Source organism: Theobroma cacao, chromosome 2 (genome assembly GCF_053813885.1).
Source record: "Theobroma cacao isolate CCN51 chromosome 2, ASM5381388v1, whole genome shotgun sequence".
Classification (NCBI taxonomy): Eukaryota; Viridiplantae; Streptophyta; class Magnoliopsida; order Malvales; family Malvaceae; genus Theobroma; species Theobroma cacao.
In genome coordinates, this window is record NC_142640.1 from 9,704,953 (window position 1) to 9,732,497 (window position 27,545).

The 27,545-nt window shown below is 33.2% G+C and overlaps 2 protein-coding genes across 4 annotated transcripts; both read right to left on the reverse strand.

Annotated features, from left to right (window-relative positions):
• Positions 1-515: 515 nt before the first annotated feature.
• Positions 516-5,131, reverse strand: LOC18608582 (uncharacterized). 3 transcript variants are annotated; one of them, XM_018114779.2, is made up of 4 exons: positions 3,048-5,131; positions 1,947-2,045; positions 1,686-1,863; positions 516-1,125 (listed from the first exon to the last, which is right to left on the reverse strand). In XM_018114779.2, exons 1-4 carry the CDS (start codon positions 5,000-5,002, stop codon positions 919-921), a joined length of 2,439 nt encoding a protein of 812 aa, XP_017970268.2. In that variant the 5' UTR covers positions 5,003-5,131; the 3' UTR covers positions 516-918. The 3 variants fall into 3 exon arrangements, with proteins under 3 accessions (XP_017970268.2, XP_088659432.1, XP_088659433.1); XM_088803306.1 differs by having other exon boundaries at positions 1,947-2,051; XM_088803307.1 differs by lacking the exon at positions 516-1,125 and having other exon boundaries at positions 1,773-1,874; positions 1,947-2,051.
• Positions 5,132-23,988: 18,857 nt separating this feature from the next.
• LOC18608583 (uncharacterized) lies at positions 23,989-25,498 on the reverse strand. Its single transcript, XM_007043368.3, has 2 exons — positions 24,989-25,498; positions 23,989-24,897 (listed from the first exon to the last, which is right to left on the reverse strand). The coding sequence occupies exons 1-2, from the start codon at positions 25,250-25,252 to the stop codon at positions 24,325-24,327; spliced, it is 837 nt and encodes a 278-aa protein (XP_007043430.3). The 5' UTR covers positions 25,253-25,498; the 3' UTR covers positions 23,989-24,324.
• Positions 25,499-27,545: the final 2,047 nt, after the last annotated feature.

Genomic DNA, 27,545 nt, shown 5'->3' on the forward strand with positions numbered 1-27,545 from the left:
GTATGAAACAATCTTTGTTGACTCTTTCCGTGGAGTCAGCTCTAGAGTTAATTAGCATGGAGTGAACTTAAGCCTTGACTCTTTTGCAAAATAATGCATCAAACTAGGGCTTTAAGAATCGGAGTTGCTGTTATAATGATGCAAATGCTGTGACCAAAGTGATTCAGTTTCAGTTTCACTTGATCGATGTGAATGTTCTTCACTGTACTCCTGCATTTAAGTTGTGTATTTGTTCACTTGTTGGATGCTGGGGGAATATCTACTGTATTTTTTTCCATTCTTTTTACCCCTTCCTAGTAAGAACGTGTAAGTGCTAGAGAAAATTCACTAAAGACAGACAAAGCTATGGATAAGTCTTCCTTCATAATGTCTCTGGCTCTAATGTTTCTCATAAGAGTACAAGTGAGAGGATAAGCAAAAAAGCAAAAGCTTCCTACAAATATATAGTGGTATAACCAATTAAAGAGCACAGCAGCACATTGTCATAATTCTAGATCAAACAAATCATCGGTTCAGTAGCAGAGAAATGGTTACAAAATCGTTCTCATATTGAATGCTGTAGTTGAATGTATGCATATACACACAATGCAAAACTAGGGAAAGGAAACTACATTTTACGATAACCACCATAATTTTGTGAGAATCTTTATTTACATCATCATAAAGAAGTCCTATCAGAGGGAGCTGAGATGCAAGTAACAAATTCAGCCGAATCTAAAATTGAAGAGATCATTCTGTTTTCTATGACAAAGAAAAGCTTATAGTATAGAGCCTGCACTACTAGTTAGAACATATCCTCTTTCTCTTCCCTCCATATTTTTAATCTCTCTTAAAAAACTTCACAGTCTAAACAAAGATCCTAAAATCTGCAACAACTTGGTGAAATGGCCTTTTTTGAGAATATAGAATGGAGCAACCTCAGTGTTTCCGGGAGATAAAGAATTCATAATCTGGCTGCTGATTAAACACCTTAACATTGTTTTTGCAAACACAACCTCTGGCAAAACTAAAGGCATTGGCTTCCAGAGTTCTGAGTCGCTTCACAATAATTTCAGAAGTCTTACATTGTGAAAATTCTTCCAAAGAAGTTTTGTCGGGTATTCCCAGATCAAACCAGCATTCACCCTATTAACATGAGCATGTTAAACATTGTATTGATGGCTCTCAAAAGTGAATAATAAAAATTTTTCAGAGTGGAAAACCACACGAAGCCTAAAAAATTGACAAAAAAAATAAAACAAGCAGAGATACAATTAGAAGTGTAACATATTATGCACTTTACAATGTTAACCACTAAATTTAGCTAGCAGCAACAGCGATCAATATTCATCATATATGCAACCTAAACCTTCAGCCCTTGCATGGTGTAAATCTACTGACAACGTTTCAGTTCAAGAATTTCAAGTCAGTAATCTACAGAATATTCCAGAATGGGAGTTGGAAATTTTATATCACTGTATCAGGAAGCAATATTAGCAGCGTATAGATAGCACTTCATAATCTGCTGTCATACTCTCATATATAACACCACAAAAAAAAAAAAAAAGAGAAAAAATAGCATTATGAGAACACAACCATCTTTGTAACTAAATTCCTATTTTCCATCTTTTGCAGCAATCCAGTTTCAAAAATGAGAAGTATTATCCTGAAGAAATTTCGAACAAGCTTAAAAGAACACAATTTACCTGTGTGTTGTAGCTTTCCAGTCCTAGTACAGGGGCAACAATACAAGTAGCCTTGTTTTGAAGAGAATCAGTAGGAATACATCTCTGAACCAAATGTCCTAGTGAATGGTAAGTCAAGAATGATGCATGGAAATTTCCTTCTGGGATCCGATATATAGGATACCAAGCCACTGAGTACCTGAAAGCAATCTATCCTGGTTTTAGTATATTAGTCCCAACTAGAAACAAATAGTCAAAATTGAAGCTAGTGCTAGCTCTTACCAAGATGCAGGATGTAGATCATGCAGATCCACAGACTCTAGTTTTGAAGAGTCACCAAATACTAGATTGGAAGTTCCAGTATTAACAAGTTCAGCAATTCTGAAACTTGAGGTCGTTAACCAGTATATCTTATCAAGTATTTGTGGGTCAAAATAATCACTGTGCAGATTAAAAAAAGCTTGCGAAATATGAAAAAGGAGATAAATTAAAGACCATAAAATTACAGAGGTCAACTCATCAAACAAACTACACTTGTGATGAGGAAATAGAACTTTTGGACTCTTTTGGAGACATCTGACATTGTTTGAATGAGATAGAACATACTCTTCTTCTCCATAATTACTAGGACAACATCTGCAGTATGCAATCATGTCTTTCTTTCTCCATTTCTCAACCTAGATTTTTACAGTCCTTTATCCTTTGCTTATGCTGCTCGCAAGTTTAATAAGATTTCTGCTTCACCTTCTCATCATATGAATATGCTGCTAGATAACAAGGCATGCTCCAAGCATGGTAACATAATTTCCTAGATTTTTAAAGTGAATTAACTTAAGCTAAATGAATTTCATTGTGGTACCTAATACAAGCAGTGTGCGAGAATATGAACAGAGGAAGCCTGATTGCAAAGCATTGGCAAGTGAAACAAGATAAAAAAGAACAGAATGAGAGAAGAATACAGACATGGGGTCTGAGGATTGATCCATGGTTAATGAAATAAGAAGATTATTAATTATGATGAAATGGCAAAAAGGAAGAGATGGAATTTAGACATAACTGAGTTCAATAGGAATGACAGCTTATTGTATTAAATTAACACATACAACAGCCTTGCATCAAGAGCAACTGCAGGAATGCTATAAAAACAGGCAGTAATGCAGGCTTCTGGGGCAATTTCTCCTTTTTTAATACTCCTAAGCAAATAATTTGTTGAGAATCACAGAAAATATGACGAAACCAGACTGAGAACTTAGTTACATTCACGAACAATCCACATAGCATTCTTAACAGCTACGACTTTTTATGCATGAACCAACCAATAAATGACTCACAAGGTGCTACAAAATCAATAGAGTAAAATTAGATTCAAGAGGAAAATCTTACTTAATATGAAGAGGCTTTCGCTTATGAGGCAGCTCAGATTCAAAAAATTCGAACATTAGTTCAGAATCACCCAGGCAGTCAAGTGAAGAAAGGAAGCCCTGAGAGTCTCCTGTCTTACATGATGATGCATTATTTGAGATGCAAACTTCCTCAATAGAATCAAGATTTTTATCTGATGTTTTATTTCCCACCCAAAAATAACCAGGTTGAATTGCTTCTGGAGAATGTTTGACAAGCAATGTTTCTAGAGAAGAGGAATTTAAATCAACTTCTTGTTTCTCTGGCCTTACATAGCCAAACAGTTGAATAGCAGAAAGGAAGGGAATAAAATGAGCTTGAAATGATGTCATTTCCGTTGGTCTTCCCTTTTGGTTATTATAATCTACTGCCTTGATTTCCAATCCATAATTTCCAGGCTTCTGATACCAGTTCCAAACAGCACGAAGTGATATACTAGGCATCTGATGCTTACAGAGGAAACTAGAGGACAGCTGACTAACTGAGCAAACTCCACATTTTGAACAACTATGTGAAAAAGAAATAGCTGGAGAAGCAGAATGGATGAATCTTTCAAACTCAGCAAGAGGTTGGCCCATTTCAAGCTGAGCTTTCTCTGATTCCAATTGCAGTCTGTAAGCAGCAGTCAAAGCTTCTACTGCAACTTGTGAGTCAATAATTGACTGGGGCGTACCTTTTGGTTCTTCAAAATATATCATGCTTCCATTGGTGCTTTCAGAAGCATGAACTTCTGATATGGCACCCTCATTTTTTAATGTTGAGGTTTCATTTTCGTTTGAAGTCATTTTGGTTGCTGGGGTGGCTATGAGGTCATTGGTTGTAGTAGCACTAGAAGTAGTAGAACCAGAAATAGGAGTTACATTTCCTTTCAAATTTGTATAATTCATCTCTCCACATGAAGACGGCGAAGTATCACTAAAGACATTGCAAACATCACCAGTCCTTTCCACCACCTGAACAGGAACCCACTTCTTTGCTTTTGTTTCAGAATTGGTCTTTTTCCTGAATTTATACTTCTTGTAAACTCCAGAACCAGGGACTGATTTACTATTGTCAGAAGCATGAAAGGGCAAGGGATCATTAATGACATTGCAGAAACCAGCGAACCCGGTCCTCTCTTTCCTACAAACAGGAATCCACTTCTTTGCTTTCATGAGGTTATGCTCCTGATGAACTTGATAACCAGAGAATGGCTGACTGCCGACAGAACCACAAAAGGACCTACCTAACACATGGCTCGTCCTTTGTATCTTCATCCCGCTACATGGCTGGAATCTACCTTGGGCCGGAACCCATACTTTTGTTTCGCAATGGGCATTTTGCTGATCAGGAACAGAAGAAACGGGATATGCATGGAAGCAGTTGGAGCTGTGAGTTGCAACATGCTGGTTGTTGTATTTCACCTTTAGTGCTTCATCAGCATTCTTACAATGATGCAGGTCAAAGGGAACCGGTATTGATTCTTCACAAAGGCTATGCCTTTTACGAAGCCGAGTGAAATCTTCTTCCCAGGTCTCAGGTTCTTTCTTGCAATTAAAGTTCTTGTGGATAAATGAATGATTAGGCTTTATTTCTGAATGCTTGAAGACCTCTGTTTCCCAATTCCCCACTTGGTTTGACCAAGACAAATTTTGAAAGAGGCTGTTATTAAACCTTTTCGTAGCAGCACATTGAGAAGATTCAACGAATACTTCGCCTTGGATTCTTTGACACATTATCTCCTTATTTTCAGGCCTGTCGATTCCATGAGCAGTACAAATGTTTTTTGAGAAAGAAACATAGGGGTTGGGTAACAACCCATCACCCGAAAAAGGATTCTGCTCATTCAAGGATTTCTTCTCTAGAATGGTTGCATCTCTCCCCACCAAATTACATGTTGATCCTTTCTTAACCCAATATTTAGTTTCTTCCCTGAAATTCATCTGACTTTCTGGCATGATTTATAAAATCGAACTCCACCACCTCGACCAAATTCACCTACTTCCTGTATCAGCTATAGGATAAGAGTGCCTGCAAATGCAGTTTCCCAAAGAACTCTTTTCAATATGTAGGATCGATGCCTTGGAAGATCCCATCTACAGGAAATTTGTCAATGCAATGAAACACCAAACTTCAAAAACATAAAGATGTAGTTTCTAGTTCCCTACAAGGACACCTGTGGATAAAAAAAAGAACAACAAGGGAAGGGTCTCCTTCTATGTAAAGATTTGCAAGGTCTTCAGAGATTGACACTAATTATAGAGATACTAAATGGGTAGGACTGTCTAGTTTAATGTCAATTAATAGCATTAATAATAATGAAACAGCTAGTGGTCCTCTCACCTGGGTCACCATCTCAAAATATGCCTTAAAACGGCTAAAATCCAACTTCTATTAATATAGGAACCCAACATATCATGCAATATGCATAATGAAACTACAAAAGGAGTAATCAATATTTCTTACTTAGAAACAGAAAATCCCCTGTTCATTAACATAACCCAGAAATTCTTTTGATATGAAAATGGTTCTTTATACAATTATATCCCAAAAGAAATGGCTTTAAGGAAGCAAACAAGGCCTATCACTCCAATTCGTTGAATATGCCCTGGAATAATAGAATTTCAAGAAACGGTTAAGAGTGCTTAGTTTATATAAGTTCTTCATTGTTCGATTCGTATCTTGATTGTCTAAAAAAATAAAATGGTTAATGATGAGACGAAGAAAGGAATGAAAGGCAAGGCGCAAGTGCTTTACAAAATATGGGTGTTCAATGTGATTACCAGACCTTAAACCCTAAAGAAAAGCAAAAGGACATCGACATTGAACCAAATTATGAAACAAGATAATACAAAATGATAGTATTAAAGAAACAAATTAGTGTAAACAGTGTTGAATTAAAGAATATATAAAAGATGAGAAAAGAAAATGCAAGATTTTAAAAGGAAAAACAAAGTACCTGAGAAAGAAAGAAAGAGAACAGAGGAGAGGGGACTGTTAAAGAGCGCGGGAGGGAGAAATATGAAAATCCTTCAACAGCTCAGCAACGAATAAAAATAAGCATTTCTTTTCGGTTTTATTAAGACATTTTAATATTTTTTATATTTGAAAAAATAGCAAAATTTTAGCGTGCAGCGGTCGCTGATGATATTTTGACTCCTCCGCAGGCCACGTTGAAACTTGTCTTAATTCAAGAGTTCTCCTTTCATTTGATAAAAATCAAGAAAAGAAGAAAAATAGAATAAAAGAAAATTACTTTTGTCTTTTATTTATTTAGTACGAAAGATGAAAATAAAAAGATTAAGGTAAAATTTTAAATAGAATGATAAATTTAAGTAAGATGAGTGTTTTTATCTTAATTTGAAATGATTAGATTTGAAGGGAGGGGAAGTATACGACTTCATCAATTCCTTTTTTTTTTGTTTATTTTTCTTTTACAAAACCCAAAAAAAAAAAATCCACTTGCTTTCCTTCTTTTCTCCTTCCCTCTTACCAAATATACTTTAAAGTCAAGGCTGGAAGAGTGAAAGAGAGGCAAAAATATCAAGAATCATGTGAAATAAGGGGATGACACAGACTCATGCCTGCAGCGTGCATTTTAACTAGTATGATTTTGCACTCTTTTGAGGTTCATTCATATAACAAAATAATGAATGTTATATAATTGGAATAGGGTAGAGAGGTTGAAGAGCTGCCAATTAAGTGCACCGTCTTAAATGAACCGCTAGTAAGTGTAGAAAAGGAAAATGCGATGATCTTCATGATAATTATTGTAGTATTTGAGATGGGAATGTCTCTTTCTTCGCCTTTTTCCATTCAAGGCACAACCCAATTCTACCTTAAACCTACTACCTAAAAGACCGACTTTACCAATTTTACTGAAGATTTTGGAAATATTTTTAATGCCCTAAATACTACCATATAAAAAAGCAAATGTCTTTTTCTTTTTTCCCCTTAGTGATTTTTTGTTTTTCACTTGCAAAACCTTTTTTTTTTGGAGTAAAGTATCCTCAATTTTTATTTTTAATCATAATTTCATATTAATTCATTAATTTTTAATAAAAAAATAAATAATTCATTTTAAAATAATATTTTTCTCTTGACACATAAGTATAATGTTAATCCAGTGTTAATATTTTTTATCGATTGATGACGAGGTAATATTAAAATAATTTATTTTTATTAATTTTAAAAATTATAATAATATATAAATTATAACTTTTTATTTTTTTCTTATTAAAAAAAGCCCTTATCCCTTACCTTTTCCCCAGCTGGAACGTCAAATTCAACTCCAGCTAGGAAGCGTTAGATCTGGCTCCGTCCGGATCTCCCTCCCTTGCGCATCGTGCCCCCAACCCTTGCGCCCCCAAAGGAAGCTCGAGATCTACGCTCCCTTGGCAAGTGCGGGGTTGGGGGCAAGAGATCTAGGCTCTGGCTCTTCTAGGGAGCACAGGGGTGGGGGGCGCAGGGGTGGCCAACCAGGAGGGCCATCGACAGGCCTAAAAAAAATTAAAGAAGAAAATAGTGAAAAAGAGGTAAAAAGAAAGGGAGTAATTTTGACATTTTACATTTAGTCGTTAACGGCATTCACCTGTTTGTTTGAGATAAATTGTATATTTTAAAAATTGATGAATGATATTTTATTTTTTATTTTTTAAAAGATAGCTAGGTATAAGCCTAAAATAGATTTTAGCCGTACTTGAAGTAAACAAAATATTTTATGTTATATTTTTTTTTGAAAAAAAATTTTATATATGAAAAAGTGAGAAGAATTACTGAAAATGCCGTCTTGAGTCTACTATCTTGATTTCCTGCCATAGACTCTATGGCATTATCGTTCACCCTCAATCATTTTATGTTATACCATTAAAAACAAAACAGAAAAATGATTGAGAGAAAAAAGAAGAAGGCATGCCTCTTTCACCTTCGTGGGTTGCACTGCTATGTAAAGTCATCTAGGATTTCGCAATAATTTTTTGGTGACAATTAATTGAAATTTGTGTGCCTGTCATTTATTCGAATTCTTACCCGTTATTGTATCCCATTTAAAATTGATTTTTTTTTTCAAAATTCATTCATAATTAGATTATTTCTTATTTGAACTTGAATTATCTTTTCAAAATTCATTAATTAATTTAATGATACATGTCGCTTATCTAAACTATTAAAGTAGGAATTTTTTTATGTTAATAAAAAATTTTGATTTGTATATATTTATATTAGATAGGAGATAGATATGAGAACAGATATTACAAAGCATAAACTGATGATGCATAAACAGTAGATTGTCAAATCTGACAAGTTTCGATGGGTATTAAAGTACGTATGCCTCTCTTTAATGACATTTTTATATGGAAATCTTTTCGAAGATCGCTGGTTTCTCAGCTTTATTCAATTTTATAAATCTTCATCTTTTTCCCACTTTCCTTTTTCTTTTTTATCTTAATTCTTTTTTTAAAAATAAAATTTCGGTGGGCAGGAGCCACTGGCATCAAACGTTGGATGCTTTACGTCGGGTACCACCTTAGGCATAATCTAATAATCATCAAGACAATTTTTTATTTTGAAAAAAAAAGTTCACATCCTAATTATATATTCTATCCCAAACTTTTTTGTAAAAAAAGATTGCAATTATGAGAATTTAATTTTGCACGTCCAAAACTGGATCAAAGTAGCTAGTCACATTACAACTTCTATCATTCACGTTATGCTAACCAAAACTTGATGTCTTTGTATGCCCTAAGAAAGAAGCAAATTCTTCTTCCATATTTCGATTAGCAAGAAAACTACGGTGATTCATTGGACAAAAATCAATTTGCATGTTAGCTCAAGCTAAAGCTATGTTTATTGTTCTATCATCATTGCCAAAAAAGAATGATAAGGTAACAATAAATCAGGAAAAGAAAAAAGTTAGAAACTTCCCAAAGATTATCATGCTTTTTTAGTATTTCTTATCCAGATTCAATGCTCTAGTCCTCTGGATAACGCTCACCTCATCAAAAGGTATGCTTAAGGAAGACAGAGTTCAAGTTTCTATAGTGCTTGCTTGCCTGTTTGGTAGCATGCCAAACAACATCAAGTATATTTAAATTTGTCTGGAAATAGTGCAAATACTAGACAATAATAGAATACAAAAACCAATTAAGAAACAAAAAAATGCAAGTCAATTTGGTTAAGAAATGTAGATATCTCCTTATTGAAGCCAATTTCACTTTGGATTAGATTTATCTTCTTTTTTCATACTGTTGAGGTCAAAAAGGATGGAAAGGATCTTAGTGTAGAGACTCAATCTCCTTAGAAGACTCGACACATGTAATTGCCTCACGACAAAAGTAAGGCTCTTCAATTTCTGCTTCCACAGATAAAACATAAAAATCAAAATCACCATCGATATAAGTAATGCTTTCTTGAGATACAAATTCTTGTACCTCTTGAAATTCATTATAGATTTTACTATCATCCCACACTGTCACAAGAGCATTGATTTCAAACTCTACCTTGCTAGCTTCTTGGTCTAATGTGATTGCAATTCTTGACTTTATCCCACGAAGTAATGCAGATTTCTCAAATATAACATCTCGACTCACTATAAATTTGGGAGACTTACAATCAGTACACTACAACCAATAACCCTTCACTCCATGTGCATAGCCTAAAAATATACACTCTGCCACCCTCGGCTCAAGTTTACCATTGCTCACATGAACATAAATAAGACAACCAAATACTCTTAATATAGAGTAATCAGCAGGCTTACCAAACTAAACTTCCTCGGGAGTCTTAAATTCAATTGCAGTTAATGGAGACCGATTTAATAAGTAGCAAGCCATGTTGATAGCTTGTCATGACCCGGTACTCTCATCGAGCACATGACAACCGTCGTAATATTTCGATAGACATTCATTACCCAAAATGCCAACCGAAACCCCGCAAGGCTTTAATATAAGTTTTCGCACCTCCCCTGTGAGCAACAGTTGTTAAGTATCATGTTTTGAGAGACTATAAACTATTTCCAAATCAAAACAATAGATAAATAATTGTTCGCTCACAGGGGCATTTTGGTCATTTTTTCTCGAAAGTCTCGAAACTAGCTAAAAATGTAGTATGCGAGTGGAAAACACATATTTCATAATCAAAAATAAGTTTAGATATCTAAAACATTCATTTAAAGTGAAATTATAACTATTTGAATACAATATAAATATTCAATAAAATATTCTATTTTCTTATAAAACAATATTTATAGAGTTACCGGTAAATAATTTTTGTAGCGTAAAAACTAAATAAATTCATACATACTGTAATACAGATAACCAAAGTATAAAATTTAATTTACAGTAACACGTGGGTCCACGAATGACCAAAAGTATCAAAAGCGGTAAACTTACAATTTTTGAGGATGCAAGTCCAACTGTAGCTCTCAACGAAATGAGCTATCTACCGACTATCCTGAGCCTGAAATGGGTGGAAATGAGGGTGGTGAGATTATATAATCGCAGTGAGTAAACAAATACCATCTAAAATATCTAAAGCTGAGTAAATGGAGACCGATAAAATAGTTTAACATATTGTAATTCATCACCTTTTAACTCATTTCAACCAAATAAAATCAATTCATATAAATCAAGTAATCAACATGGCTTATGAATTTCTTAAAACTTTGGCTCGTGCCAAAATCATTCTCATACTCAGTTATTAGGGATACCTTGACCGAGGGCTATCCCAACCGAATCTGCCAAGGCTGATAAAAAGTTATGTACGCATAAATCATGTTTTTACTTTGAAAACATAGTTGTTCCTTAGCGTTGGCTGAGTTCACCCTCACGAGGTGGTTTGGCGTGAAGTGAACTCTAAAGTGTTAACCTCAAGAGTTATCCATCCTCGCCTCTCATACTGAGGTATGAATATAATAGGGTTATCGTGCCCCCTCTAATAGGTTGATCCACGGAACCCGTCCACTGCAACGACTAATCAATAACCCACAAATTCAATAAAATTCAACAGCATGACATGGCAATTTTATCATTATCTAGCCTATCAAGGCAAACAATAGTTTATACATTTTCAACACAAATACCAATTCAACCATTCATGCCAATATTATCATAAGCCATTCAATTCAAACCATGATTTATAATATAGCAATTAGTCTCCAATTACTCCATTTTCAAAACCATCTTTCAATTTCAAGACAATTTTATAAAATCATTTCATTTAAACACATTTTGTTTATAAAACATAAAGATTTACTATTTAAACTCATTTTTCATAAAATCACAAAATCGGATAAAAACCATTTTAGATAATTAAGACGATAGTAAAGTTACTCACTATTTCGGGAGCCGAATTCTGAGTACTCCGATTCTTAATCCTCGAGTACTATCTCTTTACTTTTGCCAGAATGCTCACCACCTAGACATAATGCACAATAAGCCATTTACTACATTTGTGCTAAATTGTTGTAAAACCAATTCAGGCTCTATACTAATGCATGAAATGGGATGTGAAATACTCGGGTAACTATCTAAATACGGTGTTCAATATAAATTCAATTATGTACCTAAATAAAACGATATTGGCCTAATTCGATCTATCACCCGTTTAATTGGCCAATACGTCCAATTCAACTCCAAATAATTCCATTTTTCTCCCAATACTCCAAATCATCAAACATAAATTAAATAACTTGAAATATGGCAAAATCATCCTCACATTTTCTCTTGGAAAATTCGGCCATGGTGGGTGCATCAACACTATGATTTTTTCTACTTGATTCTCACACCATAAATCACTAATTCCTAACCAAATCACTTGAAATAAAATCAAAATCATCCTCAATATTCCACATGGAGAATTTGGCCAATGATGGGTGATGGAAGAACATGAATTTTTCTTCCTTGATTTTCATGCTACACATCACCAATCAACTAAAAACACTAAAATACATTGAAATCTAACCAAATCAAGCATCAAAACCTCTCTCTAAGTGTTCAGCCAGCAAGATACCCATCATGAAATCATGTGATTCAACCATGAAAAATGCAAAAGAATGTATGGGAAAGGTAGATCACAAGTCAAAATCAAGAAATTTTACCTTTAATTGCTTGATTACTTGAAATCCACCAATTTTCTCTTGAATTTTCACCCTAGGGTTCTTGTTCTTTCTTTTCTTCCTTTGTTCTTGCTTTGGCTGGCCATATGAAGAGAAATGGGCTGATTTTGTGTTGATTTTTAAGCCAAATAATAAATGGATGAAAATTTGACATATGTCACCATTCCATTGGTCCATGTGTCATACTTACCCATTAAGCAATCTCTCTCCACCACTTAAATTTTCTCAATTATCCATGATAATATTGGGTAAAATCCATGTGCTGGACAAGTGTTGGGTGGTGTAAAATTACAATTTTGCCATTGAGTGGTAAAATGACCATTTTGCCCTATGATCAGAAAAATGTCGAAATTAAAATTTTTCACTTCTCAAAATCAAATTATGTTCTAAATAGTCAATCTTAATCAAAAACTTCTTCCAACATTCCAATTTTAACCTCAGGTGGCAAAATGACTATTTTGCCCTCAAGTCATGAAAATTCCAATTTGACTCCAAATCGGTCCTCGAACTCTAAATCACCATTTTAAGTCATTCTGAGGTTTTAAAATTTTCAATTTCATCTTAAAATCTCTATTTGGACTAGTTTGAGGCTTAAATCAACTTAGTTGTACCATTTGGTACAATACCGTTCTTTAACGATTTTTGAGGTACCCAAGTAAGCAAACATGCATTCTTATATAAGAATGGCATAATAAACATATTTTAGAGCCGGGCTTAATATAGCTTTTATCTAAAATACTTTGGGTAGGCCAATATTAGAGAGCATGCATCTTGCTGTCTCTAGAAGTGTTCTCTTCATCCACTCCGCAACATCATTTTTGTTGTGATGTTTTAACGATAATGCGATGTCTAACGATTCCCCCATTCTTGTAGAACAGATTAAACACACCTTTGCAAAATTTCAAACCATTGTTTGTTCAAAAGCTCTCGATCCTTTTCTTTGTCTACTTCATGATCAATGTTGTCCAATGCAAAAAGATGGTTAACACTTCACTTTTAACCTTCAGAAAATACGTCCACACTTTTCTTGAAAAAACATCTATAAAGTTCTACATGTATAATGATGCACCTTTCGATGCCACTAGAGAAGGATCCCACAAATCTAAATGGTTATAGTTTACTGTACTCTTGGTTCGATAAGTTGTAGTGCTAAATTTCACTCTATATTGCTCATAAAAATCTAGCTTCCCAATCTTTTGAGTATACAGCAAACTATGCTTAGTTTTTTCATCCATCTTTCGCTCATATGACCCCTATCTCATATGCCATAAATGTGATACTTTATCATTAGGATCATTGGACAAGACTACAAAAATAGTTTTGATGACTATGTTTCCCATTATACAATAAAGGTCACCAGATAACTTGTCCTTCATGATAGTTAAGGCTCTTTTAGATACCTTTAAGACACTATCTTGGCCATTATATTTGTAACCCCTCCTATCTAACAAACTTAAGGATATCAAATTCTTTTTCATGTCAAGGACATGTTTCACCTTAAGTGTCCTTACCATACCATCAAAATTCTTGACCCGAATTATGCCCATCTCAACAATTGAGAGAGAGAAATCATCTCCTAATTGTACAGTGCCTATATCAATAGATTGATAAGTTGTAAACCAATTACGCCTAGGATAAATGTGGAAGCAACAAGTAAAATCCAAGATTCATGTATCCATTAGGTTATTGTTGGTTACTGTAAAAACACTGTCAGCTTCCTTAAAAGTATCGAAGTCATCTCCAACCACATTTGCAGTACTCTCAAACTTGTTGATGTTTTCATCATCCTTGAATTTGGTACAGTCTTGACAAAAGTGACATTTCTTATCACAATTCCAACAATTTTTCCCTTTTGCTTTAGATTTACTTTTTAGGTCTAGACCATTCTCTTTATCTTTTTCTCTATTCATAGGCCTTTTGCTTGATTTTTATTCTAGATACTACCGACTTTCTTCTTCAATTCATTAGAATTTAAATATGCCCTTACATCCTCTAATGTGAGAGTATCTCAACCATATAACATGGTATCCACGAAATTTTCGTACAAAGGAGGCAAAGAACAGAGAATAATTAGGACTGGGTCTTAATCCTCAATTTTAACATTGATATTCTTTAAATGAAGAATAATTTTGTTAAATTCATCAATGTGGATTTTAACAGACATACCTTCACACATCTTAAGAGTATAATTGTTGCTTCATATAAAACGATTTGTTAGGGATTTGGATTTATGAATACTCTCGAGTTTAAGCCACATTACGACAGTGGATTCTTCATTCGTGACTTCTCTTAACACCTCAACAGATAAAGCTAGAGGAATAGCATTATATGCTTTTTTCATAAGGTCATCTTTCTCACCATTAGATAAATTCAAGGGGAAATGGTTTTTTTCCTTCAGTCCTTCAACAGTCCTGTTGCACTAGCAATGTGCTCATCTTAACACGTCACATGGTAAAATCATTTCTTGCATTAAACTTTTCAGTCTCATACTTAGTCTACGAAGTTAGCATAGTGAGATTTAGATTGACTTAAGACCTTAAAGCTTTGATACCAGTTTGTTGTGGAAATTATGGAATTTTTTTTTAAAAATTTGTCCTAGATCTTACCCAATTAATAGAATAAAGAAAGAAAGAAATCAAGCACACCCACAAGAACACAAGAATTTATGTGGTTTAGTCTTTTGATGACCTACGTCCACGGGCATAGCAACAAAGAAAGATCCATTAAGAGAAAAATCAGGAGATTACAAGAATAATCTTAAACTTACAACCCTTATCCCATATACACTTAATTCACTCTCTCTAAATCTAAGTGATGATTATTCTTTAACTCTATAGGATGCCAAGTACAATAATCTTATCCTAATACAATTAAGATATGCTAGTCTAGTCTAACTAGATTTAAAGACTATCTTAATAAGGTATATTAGTTTAATTAAAATTAAACCATCATAATCAAACTACAATTCAAGACTATCTTAACAATGAGAAATCAAGAGTAGTTGGTTTTGGACCATCTGAGATGGAGGAGCAAGAACAGAATGTTAAGGGGAATGATGATGGGAATGACATTAAAAATGATATGATTATTATTGGTGGAGAAAAGCTAAATAAAGAAGTTAGCGAGGAATCCGCTAGATAGATAAAACATGGGAGGTATGTTCTTTACTAGGTATTCTTTTTTGAAATTGAAAGAAGTCGAGTGCTTTAAAAGCTACAAATGACGAAAGAAGATTATGTTAGAAATAGGGGATAAAGCCTAGGTTTAGAGTAAACCATGTAATTACATTAACTTACATGTTAGACAAACTCAGATGATTGAATTATTGCTTTAGAATGTACGTGGAATGGGAAAACAATGAAGAAAACAAGCAATTCAAAGGCTAATTTCTAATCAAAATCCAAATGGCATTATCACACTGTGGGTAGAATCCTTTTTCACCCTTGAATCATTCATCGTTGATTAGTGATATATCATTCTTCAAGGTAAGATCAACGCCTTTGATTTACCATGTACCTTTGTGAATGTTTATTCCCCAAATAATGCAATCAAAAGAAATTTTTTATGGGATGACTTGATCAAACTCAAAAATTCCTCCATAATACATGGTGCATCGATGGTGATTTCAAAATTGTTGAAGCCTCTAAGGAGAAATTGGGTTTATCATATGATTATGCTATCATGATCTCTCTGTCATATTTCACTGACAATGTGGAGTTAGTTGGTTACCCACTTGTTGGCGAGAATTTCACATGGTCAAGCAATAGAGAAAATCCTTCAATGAGCAGACTTGATCACTTTTTCATAAGCAATAGTATATTAATACAAGTCATAACATCTACCAGAAAGTCTTTTAGAAATCATTATTCGATCATAATCCAATTTGCCTAGCTATTGATAAGAAAAATTAAGGCCCTAAGCTTTTTTGGCTTTTCACGCATTACTTTTATAATCCTTAGTTTTTGCAATTGATCCAAGATTCATGGTAGGCTATATCAATTGATTCTACCATATCATTAGGTATCTTGAATAGGTTAAAGGCTCTTAAAAGTCAAGTTAAAAGATGGCAGCAAGTGCAATATGCCAAGGACACATGTAAAATTATCTTTGTTGAAAAAGAAATTAACAAGCTTAAAATGGCCACCAACGTTAATGATCTTTCTTAAGTGTATGAAGGCAATCTTAGGAAAATTAGAACATGGCTATGGTCACTTTACAGAAGGAAAAATGACTTTGGATGCAAAAATCTAGTATCAACTAGTTACGTAAATTTGATGACCATAACACAAGGTTCTTTCACTTGATGGCTTTCAACAAAAGATGAAGGAATCATATTGACTACATACAAGTGAATGAAACTAGTATATGCAGTCCAAGGGACAGCAAGAATTAGTTAAGCACTTTAAAGAGCATTACATCAAGTGCTTGACCATAAAGATGAAAGAATTCAATTGCCCATTAAAAAAATTAGTGATGAAGAAAGCACAATCCTTAACTCACCTTTCATAGAGGAGGAGACATGGCTCGCCATTCAAAGCTATGATATGGAAACAAATCCCTTGGACTAGATGACTTTAATATGGTTTTCTTTAAAAACCAGTAGTCTAATGATGTAATGAGCTTTATGTGGGACTTCTATTCTACTGGTATTATTAATCAAAACATCAATGTCTCTTTCATAACATTGATATTATGATGTAAAGGCCCCTCCTATCTTGTGCAATACAAACCAATTAGTCTAGTGAGATGCATATACAAAATCCTTGCCAAGATATTAGATAATAGATTGAAATTGGTGATAAGTTCAGTGATTGACAACAACCACCAATTCACATTCATCAAATGAGGGCAAATTCTAGACTATTCACTCATCGTGGATGAGCTTATCGATTCTTGGTGAAAAAACTCTTCAAGCAGTCTTCTTCTCAAAATTAGTTTTAATAAAGCCTTTGACAATATTGATTGGTGTTTCTTGAATCATATTATAAGGCTCATGGGGTTTAGCATCTAATGGTGAGATTGAATTTATCATTGGTGCTTCTACTCAAAAGGGTTTCATAACAAAATCCCCATCGAGGTCATTCACCTCTAGTGTGGTATCTACATAGTTTGCTTCGTGCTGGTGAGCAAATTTGCCAAAAATGCTCTACTCAGTTGTTTAAAGTTAGAATTAGGTGCCAAGAAATAGAACCATGATTTGGCGAGCCCTTTGAGGGTAATGGTGAAAACATTATACATCATAGTGTTTGTGGTAGCATGGAAATTAAACATTGTCTAAAAGTGTAGTACATCATCTTGGGGGTTTTATCTCTTCAATATTAAACTTTTAAATTTTATCTCTTAAAATAATAAATAATAGCATAAAAATAACATAATATTTGAATACTAATTATTTAAATATTAAAATATGTGAAATTACAAAGTATTTATTTTTATTAAATTAGTTAGGTTTTAAAGAATTAAATTAGTTAATTTAAATTATTTTATAAATAAATTTGTTAAATAGTTAATTTAAATAACTAATTAATTTAAGTAGTTTAAAATAGTTAATCAAGTAATATTAATCACACATTTACATAACCAATTTTCATTTCTAATTAATTCATATGCTTTTTATTTTAAAATTTATATTTGATTTATTAGTTATACATTTAATAGTTTTTTATTTTATTCAACAAATAAAAATAATTTTTTGGCACATAAAACTCCACTTTTTCTTCTTCTTCTTATTCTTCTTCTTTCTTTTTGTTTTTTTTTTTTCTCTTTTTCCTTCTTGCACCTATCATCGGATTTAGCAGTAGATTTGTGAAAAGGTTAAAATTTCATAATGAAATATCTAATTGTTCACTCTTAGTCACCTCAAAGCTATACAAGGTTTATATACAAGTTCTGCTAATAAGCATTCTATTGATATATACAAGTTCTGTTGATAAACATTTTCAAATATAAATAAGCTAAAGTTAAATATGAAGCTATCCATCTTATCTAGATTATGTCACTTATCTAGGACAATGACTTATCTAGATTATGTACAAGATTTCCTTCAATCAATAGAAACATAAACTTTAACACCCCCCTCAAGTGGAGCATGGATGCCAGTGATGCTCAACTTGCTCAATAAACCATAGAATTGTGCTAGTGGAAGAGCTTTAGTGAATAAGTCTACATCTTGGTTGATAGTAGAAATGTGTTGAGGTAATATGACCTTCTGTTGAACTTTATCTCTTGTGAAGTGACAATCAATCTTTATGTGTTTTGTCCTTTCATGAAATGTTGGATTCTTACAAATGTGCAAAGTTGATTGATTGTCACAAAATAAGTCAACAGCTTTGGTACGATGAATTCTGAAGTCTCTTAACAAAACAAGCAACCAAATAACTTCACAAGTACCAGCTACCATAGCTCTATACTCTGCCTTCGTGGAGCTCCTTACAACCATAGCTTGTTTTTTAAATCTCCAACTAATAAGTGAGTCTCCAAGAAGCACTCCAAAGCCTGTCACTAATCTCCTAGTATCTCTACAACTTGCCCAATCACTATCTATGAATGCTATCAAGTGTAAGGCAGATTTGGATGAAAATAAAATGCCTTGTCCTAGGGCATTCTTTAAGTATTTAAGAACCTTGTACGTAACTTGCATATGACCAATAGTTGGCTTATCCATAAATTGTGACAATACTTGTACGGAGTAAGTAATGTCAAGTCTGGTGAAGGTAAGATAGATTAGTTTGCCAACAAGCTGCTTGTATTGTGTACAATCCGTCAAGACTAAATTACCATCATTTTTAACTAACTTATGGTTGTAATCAATAGGTGTTGAGACTGGTTTTGCATCAAGGAGTCTATAGTCATGTAGTAAATCAAGTGTATACTTTCTCTGGCACACAATAATTCTAGCATCTGATCTGACAACTTTTAAGCCAAGGAAGTATTTAAGACTTCCTAAGTCTTTTAGCTTAAACTTACTTTGTAGGAAAAATTTCACAGCATCAGCTAAATTCACTGAAGAACTAGTTATCAAAATATCATCAACATATACTAAGAGAGCTAAGAACTCACCATGATCTGTTGCTTTGGTAAACAAAGCATAGTCTGACCTTGACTGTTGAAAACCATATTGAAGCATAACCTCAGTAAATTTGCAATTCAACTGCCAAGAAGCCTATTTCAGTCCATATAAAGATTTATTTAATATGCAAACCAGTTTAGAGTTTTTAGGATATTCCCCTTGAGGTTTATACCTTTGTGGAATGTCCATGTATACAATCTCACCTAAATCTCCATTCAGAAAAGCATTATTAATGTCTAATTGAGATAAATGCCATTGTCGAATTACAGTTATGGCCAAGAGTGTTCTCATTGTAGTCTACTTTGCAACAAGACTGAAAGTCTCATTAAAGTCAAATCCCTTCTTTTGACTATACCCTTTAACAACCAATCTTGCTTTGTATATTTCTACAGTACCATCATCATGTAATTTTACCTTATAAACCCATTTACAACCAATAATGTGAGCACCAGTAGGTCAAGGTACTAGAGACCATGTCCCATTATCTTCTAAGGCCTTAAGGTCTTCCTTCATAGCAATCTGTCTTTGAGAATGTTGATTAGCCTGATGAAAGGTTTTAGATTCAAGAATATGAGTGAAAGATGTGGTGAAGGCTTTATGTGGTTGAGAAAGCTTATTAGTGGAAAGGAATTTGGTAATGGGATGTACTGTCACTGTGTTTGTGTGTGAGGGAAAAGTATGCTGGTAAGCTTCTAATTATTTAGGTAGTTGTTTTGGTCTTGTGCTTCTGCTTGGTGATGAAGGGTGATTGGAATTCAAAGAAGAAGAAGGATCATCAAAAGGAATAATTACTGGTTTCACAAGGGCATTTTGGTCCATATTTTCAAAATGACCAAAAACAATAATTTAGTGATTATCAACAGCTGCACCATTATTAGTAGAGTCTATCTATTGAGTTACATGATCAAAATGTATAGGGGAAGTATGATGAACATGTTGATCAGATAAAGATGCATCAAAAGGAGAATGCAAAGAAATGTCATAATCCATATTATAGGATATCTCTCAATGAGAAATGGGAAATGGAATATCAGAACCAGGTTTTATTTTTGAAAAGAATTCTATATATTCATGACTATCAAGTGCAGAATCAACATTTTTGAAAGGAAAAATGTGTTCAAAGAAACTGACATTTCTAGAAACAAAAATGTTATGAGTTTGTAGATCATACAACCTGTAACCTTTGATTCCCATAGGGTAGCCTATCATGATGCATTTTCTTGCCCTATGATCAAATTTCTTTCTTTGATGAACAAGTGTTGAAGCAAAACATAAAGATCCAAATACCCTGAAATGAGATTAATCTAGTTCTTTGTAAATAACATTTCATAGGGAGATTTATGCTGCAAAACTAAAGAAGGTATTCTGTTTGTAGTATGTGCCGCTACTAAAACAGAATCTCCCCAAAATTTTAAAGGCAAAGAAACTTGAAACACGAGAGATCTAGCAACAGTGAGTAAATGCTGATGCTTTCTTTCTATCACCCTATTTTGTTGAGGAGTCTTAACACAGGACATTTGATGTAGTATGTCATAAGAAATGAAAACATCTGTCAAATTGAACTCAATTGTATGCTCTGATATGATTTGCTTGATTTTAACATTGAATTGTGTATTTATCAGATTGTAAAAGGCAAGAACAATAGTCAAAACATCTGACTTGGCTTTTGTAAGATAAATCCATGTAAATTTTGAATAATCATCCACTATAGTTAAAAAATAGTGTTGATTTTTTATAGCAGATACTACAGATGGTCCCTATATATCCATATGTAATAGTTTAAATGGCATGATAGTGGTTTTAAAATGAATGGGAAACTTTATTCTTTTCTGCTTTGCTAATGGACAGATTGGACAAAAATTATTTTCAACAATTGAAATAGAAAGATAACCTTTTAAATTTGTCTTATGATAGCTAAGGGAGGATGTCCCAATCTCAAATGCCAAATATCAAACTTTTCGACTACAAAATTACAATTACCAGCAAAATTTGAAGAATAATCTAAAAAATTGGTGAAAACTACTCAGAGGCAAATCTGCCAACATATTTCATCACTTGTGTAAGACCAATCTAGATAGAATCATTTGACTAAGGCTTTCTTTGCAAAAAAATAAAGTCCAGCTTCCATCTTAGCAAGACCAATCATAGTCCATGACTTGATTTCCTGAATTATGCAGTGAAAATCAGTAAAGATCAAACAATTTTGTTTATTCTCTATCAATTTACTGACAAATATCAAATTGAATCTAACTGATGGAACATAAAGAACATTCTTTAGTGTCAAGGAAGATGTTATTTTGACTATTCCTATATAACTCACTAAGGCTCTAGAATTGTTTGGCATTTGCACAAATGCATCATGAACAAGTTATATGATCTGATACACCAATGTCAATGATCCAAGAATCTGATTTTATGATAGAAGCAATGATTTTTGATGAGTTGTTTATTCTTACATTTTGATCTGTATAACTGACAGAGTTAGAAATCATACTTGCAATTATGGAGTTGGCTAATAAAGCTTTTGGTTGTTGGCTGTTTAAGGCAGAGTTATCATCATCAACACTAGTTTCACCATTCTTATTGACAGTTGCCATGAGTGTCTGAACTTGATCTTTGATTAATGATAACTGAGACATATTACTAACAGTATCATGTTCACCCTGCTTTGTTTGTGAATGTTGAACAACATTGTTGACAAATCTCCTAGGGTTAATTTTACCTTTTGTAAACTTAAAATCAAGGGGAAATCCTATCATTTTAAAACACTTATCTTTTGTGTGGCCATTTTTACCATAATGACTGCATGACAAATCATTCCTATTTTTCTTTTTCCCATCAACATAAGTACTTGCCATAACATATGTTTGAATAAGGGGTTGTGACTATATACAGATGTTCCTTTGAGATTCCTCTCTTAAGATCAAATTATAAGCCTCATCAAGTGAAGGAAAAAGCTTGATCATCACAATTTGAGATCTTAAACCTCTATAACTCTCATTGAGTCCATTTAAAAATTTGAAGACATTGTCTTTTTGACACTATTGAACATATTTTTGAAACACTCTCGATTGCATTTACCACAAGAACAATGAGGCATTGGCCTAAATTTTCTAAGTTCCTCCCAAACCCCATTAAGTTCTGTAAAATATTCATTAATAGACCATGTGCCTTGTGATATATTTGAGAGTGAGAATTGTAAATTACATACCCGTGCATCATCTGACTGGTAGAATCTTTTGTTTTTTAATGTGTCTCAAATTTTTGGTGCAGACTTCATGTAAAATATTATCGAAGCAATGAGAGGGAAAATAGATTCTAGCAACCAGGCAATAATCAAATTGTTGCATCTTGTCCGTGACACATATGAATCATCATCTTTAGCTGGTTTGGTATGGTACCATCAATAAATCAAATTTATTCCTGATGGATAAAGCCAATTGAAAGGATCGACTCCAAGGAACATAATTGGTTGAAGTTAGTTTTGGATTTATCACTACCGATCCATGACGATCGGAGTGATGAAGAACGTAAGGTGACAATGGGTCTATAAAAGGTGAGTTTACTAATTTTGAAATAGAAAATTTTTCCATCTTTGAGATAGAGGAAGGCTCTAATACCATGTGAAAAAGGTTAAATTTCATAATGAAGTATCTGATTGTTCACTCTTATTCACCTCAAAGCTCTACAAGGCTTATGTACAAGTAATGCTGATAAGCATTCCGTTGATATATACAAGTTCTGTTGATAAACATTTTCAAATATAAAAAAGCTAAAGTTAAATATGAAGCTATCTAACTTATCTAGATTATGTCACTTATTTAGGACAATGACTTATCTAGATTATGTACAAGATTTCCTTCAACCAATAGAAACATAATCTTTAACAACATTATTAGAAAAGTGTAAAGTCAAAACCTAAAATACATCAGTAGTACAACGTCTTCAAGGAAACAGAGAATAGAAAATGCAAAACACCTAACACAAGCAAAACAACAGCAATCCCCTAATCAAAATTCCACCGGCAACAAACCAAGACAAAAAAGAAAACAAAGACATAAGAACAGAATTCAAGAGCCTAATGTTAAAACCCAGAGCAAAATCAAAACGCATCAGTGATGAACAATTAGTTGATCAACAGCCCTTTGTACACTGCCCTTAGCAAGACGATATGCAAGATGATTAGCAGATCTAGGAATATAAACCACATATAACATAGCCACCTTCCTCTTGAGCCACAAACAATAACAGATTTGATACAAGTAAGTGGCTAGGGCAAGAAGAAAAGGATCGGGGGACAATTGGGGGAAAGACAATGGTTAACTTTCCCTTTGCTAAGGGAAAGTTTACTTTCCCTTCGTGAGCTTAGGGAACTGTAATGACATTCCCTTACCTTGGTATAAACCAAATATTGCACAGACATTACACTCATTTAAATTGCAAGGAAAGTAGATGACTTGCGCACTATAAAACGCTTCTTAAGTTCTCTCAACTCTTTTCTCACGTTGTCCATTTGAAATTGGAATTCTCAAGATACAGCATTATTCATGTCACATATATATTTTTTGAGTGATATCTTATCTAAGCTCCGTATATTTTTTCTATCTGCTTTTTGGCCGCCCATTTTTTTTCAAGAAATGAATAGAAACCAAAAGTAAAAAATAAAAAATAAAAAAGATAGTAAAATATTAATTTAAACAAACTTAAATTAATCGAAATGAGTCAACAAGCAACAAGCCAGCAATCTAAATTAATCCCGGGATTGAATTTTCATCTAATGAACATATTTTTTGTGATTTAGTTTGTATTGCTTTCGTTTTCTTTTGAATTATCTAACAAAGTAACAATATCTTTTGTCAAAAGAAAAAAAGACAAAAAGAATAAGAAAAGGGGAAGTGAGATATGAAAGAATTCAAGGAACAAACGAAGGTTCTGAAATCTCCCCCAAATACAAGAAAAAGAGATTACTGCACAAGAAACTGATGCGTGCTTTTTGTCTGACTGAACTTTTATGCACTCCTAAAAGTTGCAGCCCAGAAATAATGCAATAAATTCACAGAAAGACTATGGGATCAGACACGAAAAATAAAATTTTCATGTCAAAAATTTAATGTCCGTCTGTTGTGATTCCTTTCGAGCAGCCCTTCCATTATGACACTTTTTTTGTAATCTCTTGACTTCGCTTCCGGAATTCTTTTCATGTTTTCCAGATTTCCAATAACATTGGCAGGTTGTTGATGAGGGAGAAAGTAAAGCCACATTGATGTGAAGAATATCGCACAAATTTTGCCCCAGAAGATTGTCACTGCTAGACTAGCGAGAAGCAAAAAAATGGCACTGTTTGAACTTGAACCCCTATCTATTTGTTCATGTTTAGGGTTCATTTCACTTTCTCGATGGTTGCTGTAAGTATTCTTGTTTTGCAGCTTTTGCCTCTTTTGGTTTTGCGTTGAATTTGGGGAAGACGATGATGACGATGAAGAACAAGATGATACTGATGACACTGAGTTGGACTTGGAAATAGTATCTCGAATTTCTTTGCCGGCCAAAACCTTGTTTACTGATTTACCTAGACTTGCATCCAACAACTTATCACGGCTGCTTAATGGGAAACTGTGCTTTGATGAATATGACCCCTGATGAATAACTTTCCTATCTAGAACCCTCTTAACCTGTTAATAGGATAAGATATATTGATGAGTGATGACAGCAAATCACTTCATCAGAAAATAAAAGGAAGAACAAAGGGAGTGAGGAACAAACCAATATGATCTCGAAGACAACAGCTTTGATCACTTGGGAAAATGTTTTCTTTCCAGGACGAAGAATCAAGATCGAATTTTCTGTATCAGAAACTGAAGACTTAGTCATTGAAGGCTTAATATCCTCCTTGTTTTTAACGCCAACATATGTTGAGGCCTGATTTTGGGAACGATCAACCACAACTGCTTTGGACTCAAGCATCACGTCCATATCAACAGCGGGTCTAAAACAGAGCAAAAACTTGTTCCTCGAAACGTTCTTCATTGCTTCTTCTAAATGTAGCTGACAGTTGGAGCTTGTAAAGAAGATGATAACTATGGTTTTCAAAGTTTAGACATGTGGAATGGATTCCGATTGCGGTCTAAACGAGGGGAGAAGCAAAGAAATAAAACAGGGAAACTCTGTTTGATTGTGGGGGTTCTGCCGTTCTAGTTCTGGTTCGGCTGTTAAAGCGCCTGCTTTGTGCCTTTATTGAGTCATTTCCAATCACAAGACTCAGACAAGTGATTAGTGGGGCATTATCTGTATATATAACTAGTTGGTTTTTTTCTCTCTCTTGACCCAATGACCTTAAAGTGCAAAAGCTTATAAGGCTTAATCTGGATTTCAAAGTTGGAAAGGGAGAAAAGGAGAAAAGATGGGCAACTTTGACGCTGCCCGTGAGGAACAGTTGAAAGGATATAACTCGGGGCTTTTGTTTTTTGTTGGTGGAAAATGAAAGACTGCAATTATGACTTGGTTGGTGGATTTTAGAAGAACGGGTCCGAATAGCCGTCCATTAACTTCATTTTTGGTTTATCTTTTTACTGTTTTTTTATGGTTAAATTCTGTATTTAGTCTCTATATTTTATAAAATGTTAAATTTATTTCTTTTTCCCATAATTCATTTAAATTGAGTTTTTTTATTTTCTAATTTTATTAATAGTAATCCACTCGTTAATATTGTTAAAAGTTCTCTATCAAAGTTATTGATGTTTTATTAACTAAGTTCACATAACATTTGACCAGAATTCATCAGGTGTTAACTAAACCTCCACCTAAATTTTGAGACTAACATGACATTGACCAGTGCTCACATGATGTTGACTCCTTCAAAATTTTGAAGAACAAAACAAATTATAAATAACATGTAAAAAAATCTAATAACAAAAATTGACTCCTTAAAACTTATTTTTTGAATAAACAAAAATAATTAAAAGAAATTCACTAACTAATGCAAGCTAAGTGCTTGTTTGACTTGATTTTTTTTTTCAATTTATCGATCTCTTAAAAGCAGAAGTCAGACAAAACAAGATTTTTGAGAAATTCTTACAAAAATAGCTTTTTTAAAAAAGATTAAAAAAAAGTCTTAAAGAAAAGCTCAAAAAAGAAGTTTTCTCTTCTCTTTTTTTCAAAATACGTCAGCTTTCGAGAAATACTCATCTCTCTCAATCAATCTCTCTTTCCTCTTCTTCCTTTTGCAAATCACCATTCTCGAACACAAAATCATGATCTCCCTTTGCTTTACCTCTCTCTATAAAGACTACTAAAAAAATTAGAAGACACAACAGCAGAATAGCAAAATCTAAGAGTTTTTTGTTCTTACAAAGATTAAGAGAAAAGAAAACTCAAAAGTCAAAACTGCATTCAAGTATTATTTAAAAGTTTTCTCTCTTCTTTACCAAAAAACTTTAATACTATTATTATTATTATACAAGTTTGAAAGTTATTTCATTTTTTTATAAATTTATTTTATTTTAACATCTGAAATCGTATATAAACTCGAAGCAGACTTTTTCCGTTTTGATTTATTAGGTGATTAAAGATGGCATGAATATAATTTTATGGTAATTTTAACCAAATTAAAGCTAATATAATTTATTTTGCCAAACGGCTTTAACTTAATTTTAAAAGTTATTTTTCTTCATAAAAGCTTTATAATAGCTTCATAATAGCTTTTAAGTTAAAAAAAAACCTAGACCAAACAAGCTAAGGCTTTCTTTATTCGAAATGGCACTAACTCCATTTGAAACCGTACGAAGATTCCAAATTAAATTGTTTTATTTTGGTTAACTTATGCAATCAGTCCATGTACTTTAGCAAAGTGATAAATTTAGTCCTTGTATAATAATTTGTAAAAATTAAGTCCCTATACTTTCGAAATTGACAATGTCAAAACAATTGTTAACAATATTAAAATTTTTCTATTATTTATGCTGACATGGCATTTTTTTGTTGATATGGCATTGAAAATGATGATTTGTCAATGATGATGAGGCATTTTTTTTAATCAATTTCATAACACTCTTTTCATTATTTTAAATTTTGGAGCTCAAAAATTTTAATTCTTCTCTATCTCACAACAATCTTTCCCTAAATCCTAAAAACCTATTCGTAATTTTGATTTGTCTCTTTTCTAAGCCTATTTAAAGCCATTAACTCACACTATATAATTTTATGTCCACACTTATAAAATTTATGTTAATGTCACGTCATACCGGCACCATTATTACATTATTCGTAAAATGTTACATCATCATTGTCATTTTATGAAATTTAATGTTACCTCAATAAGAAA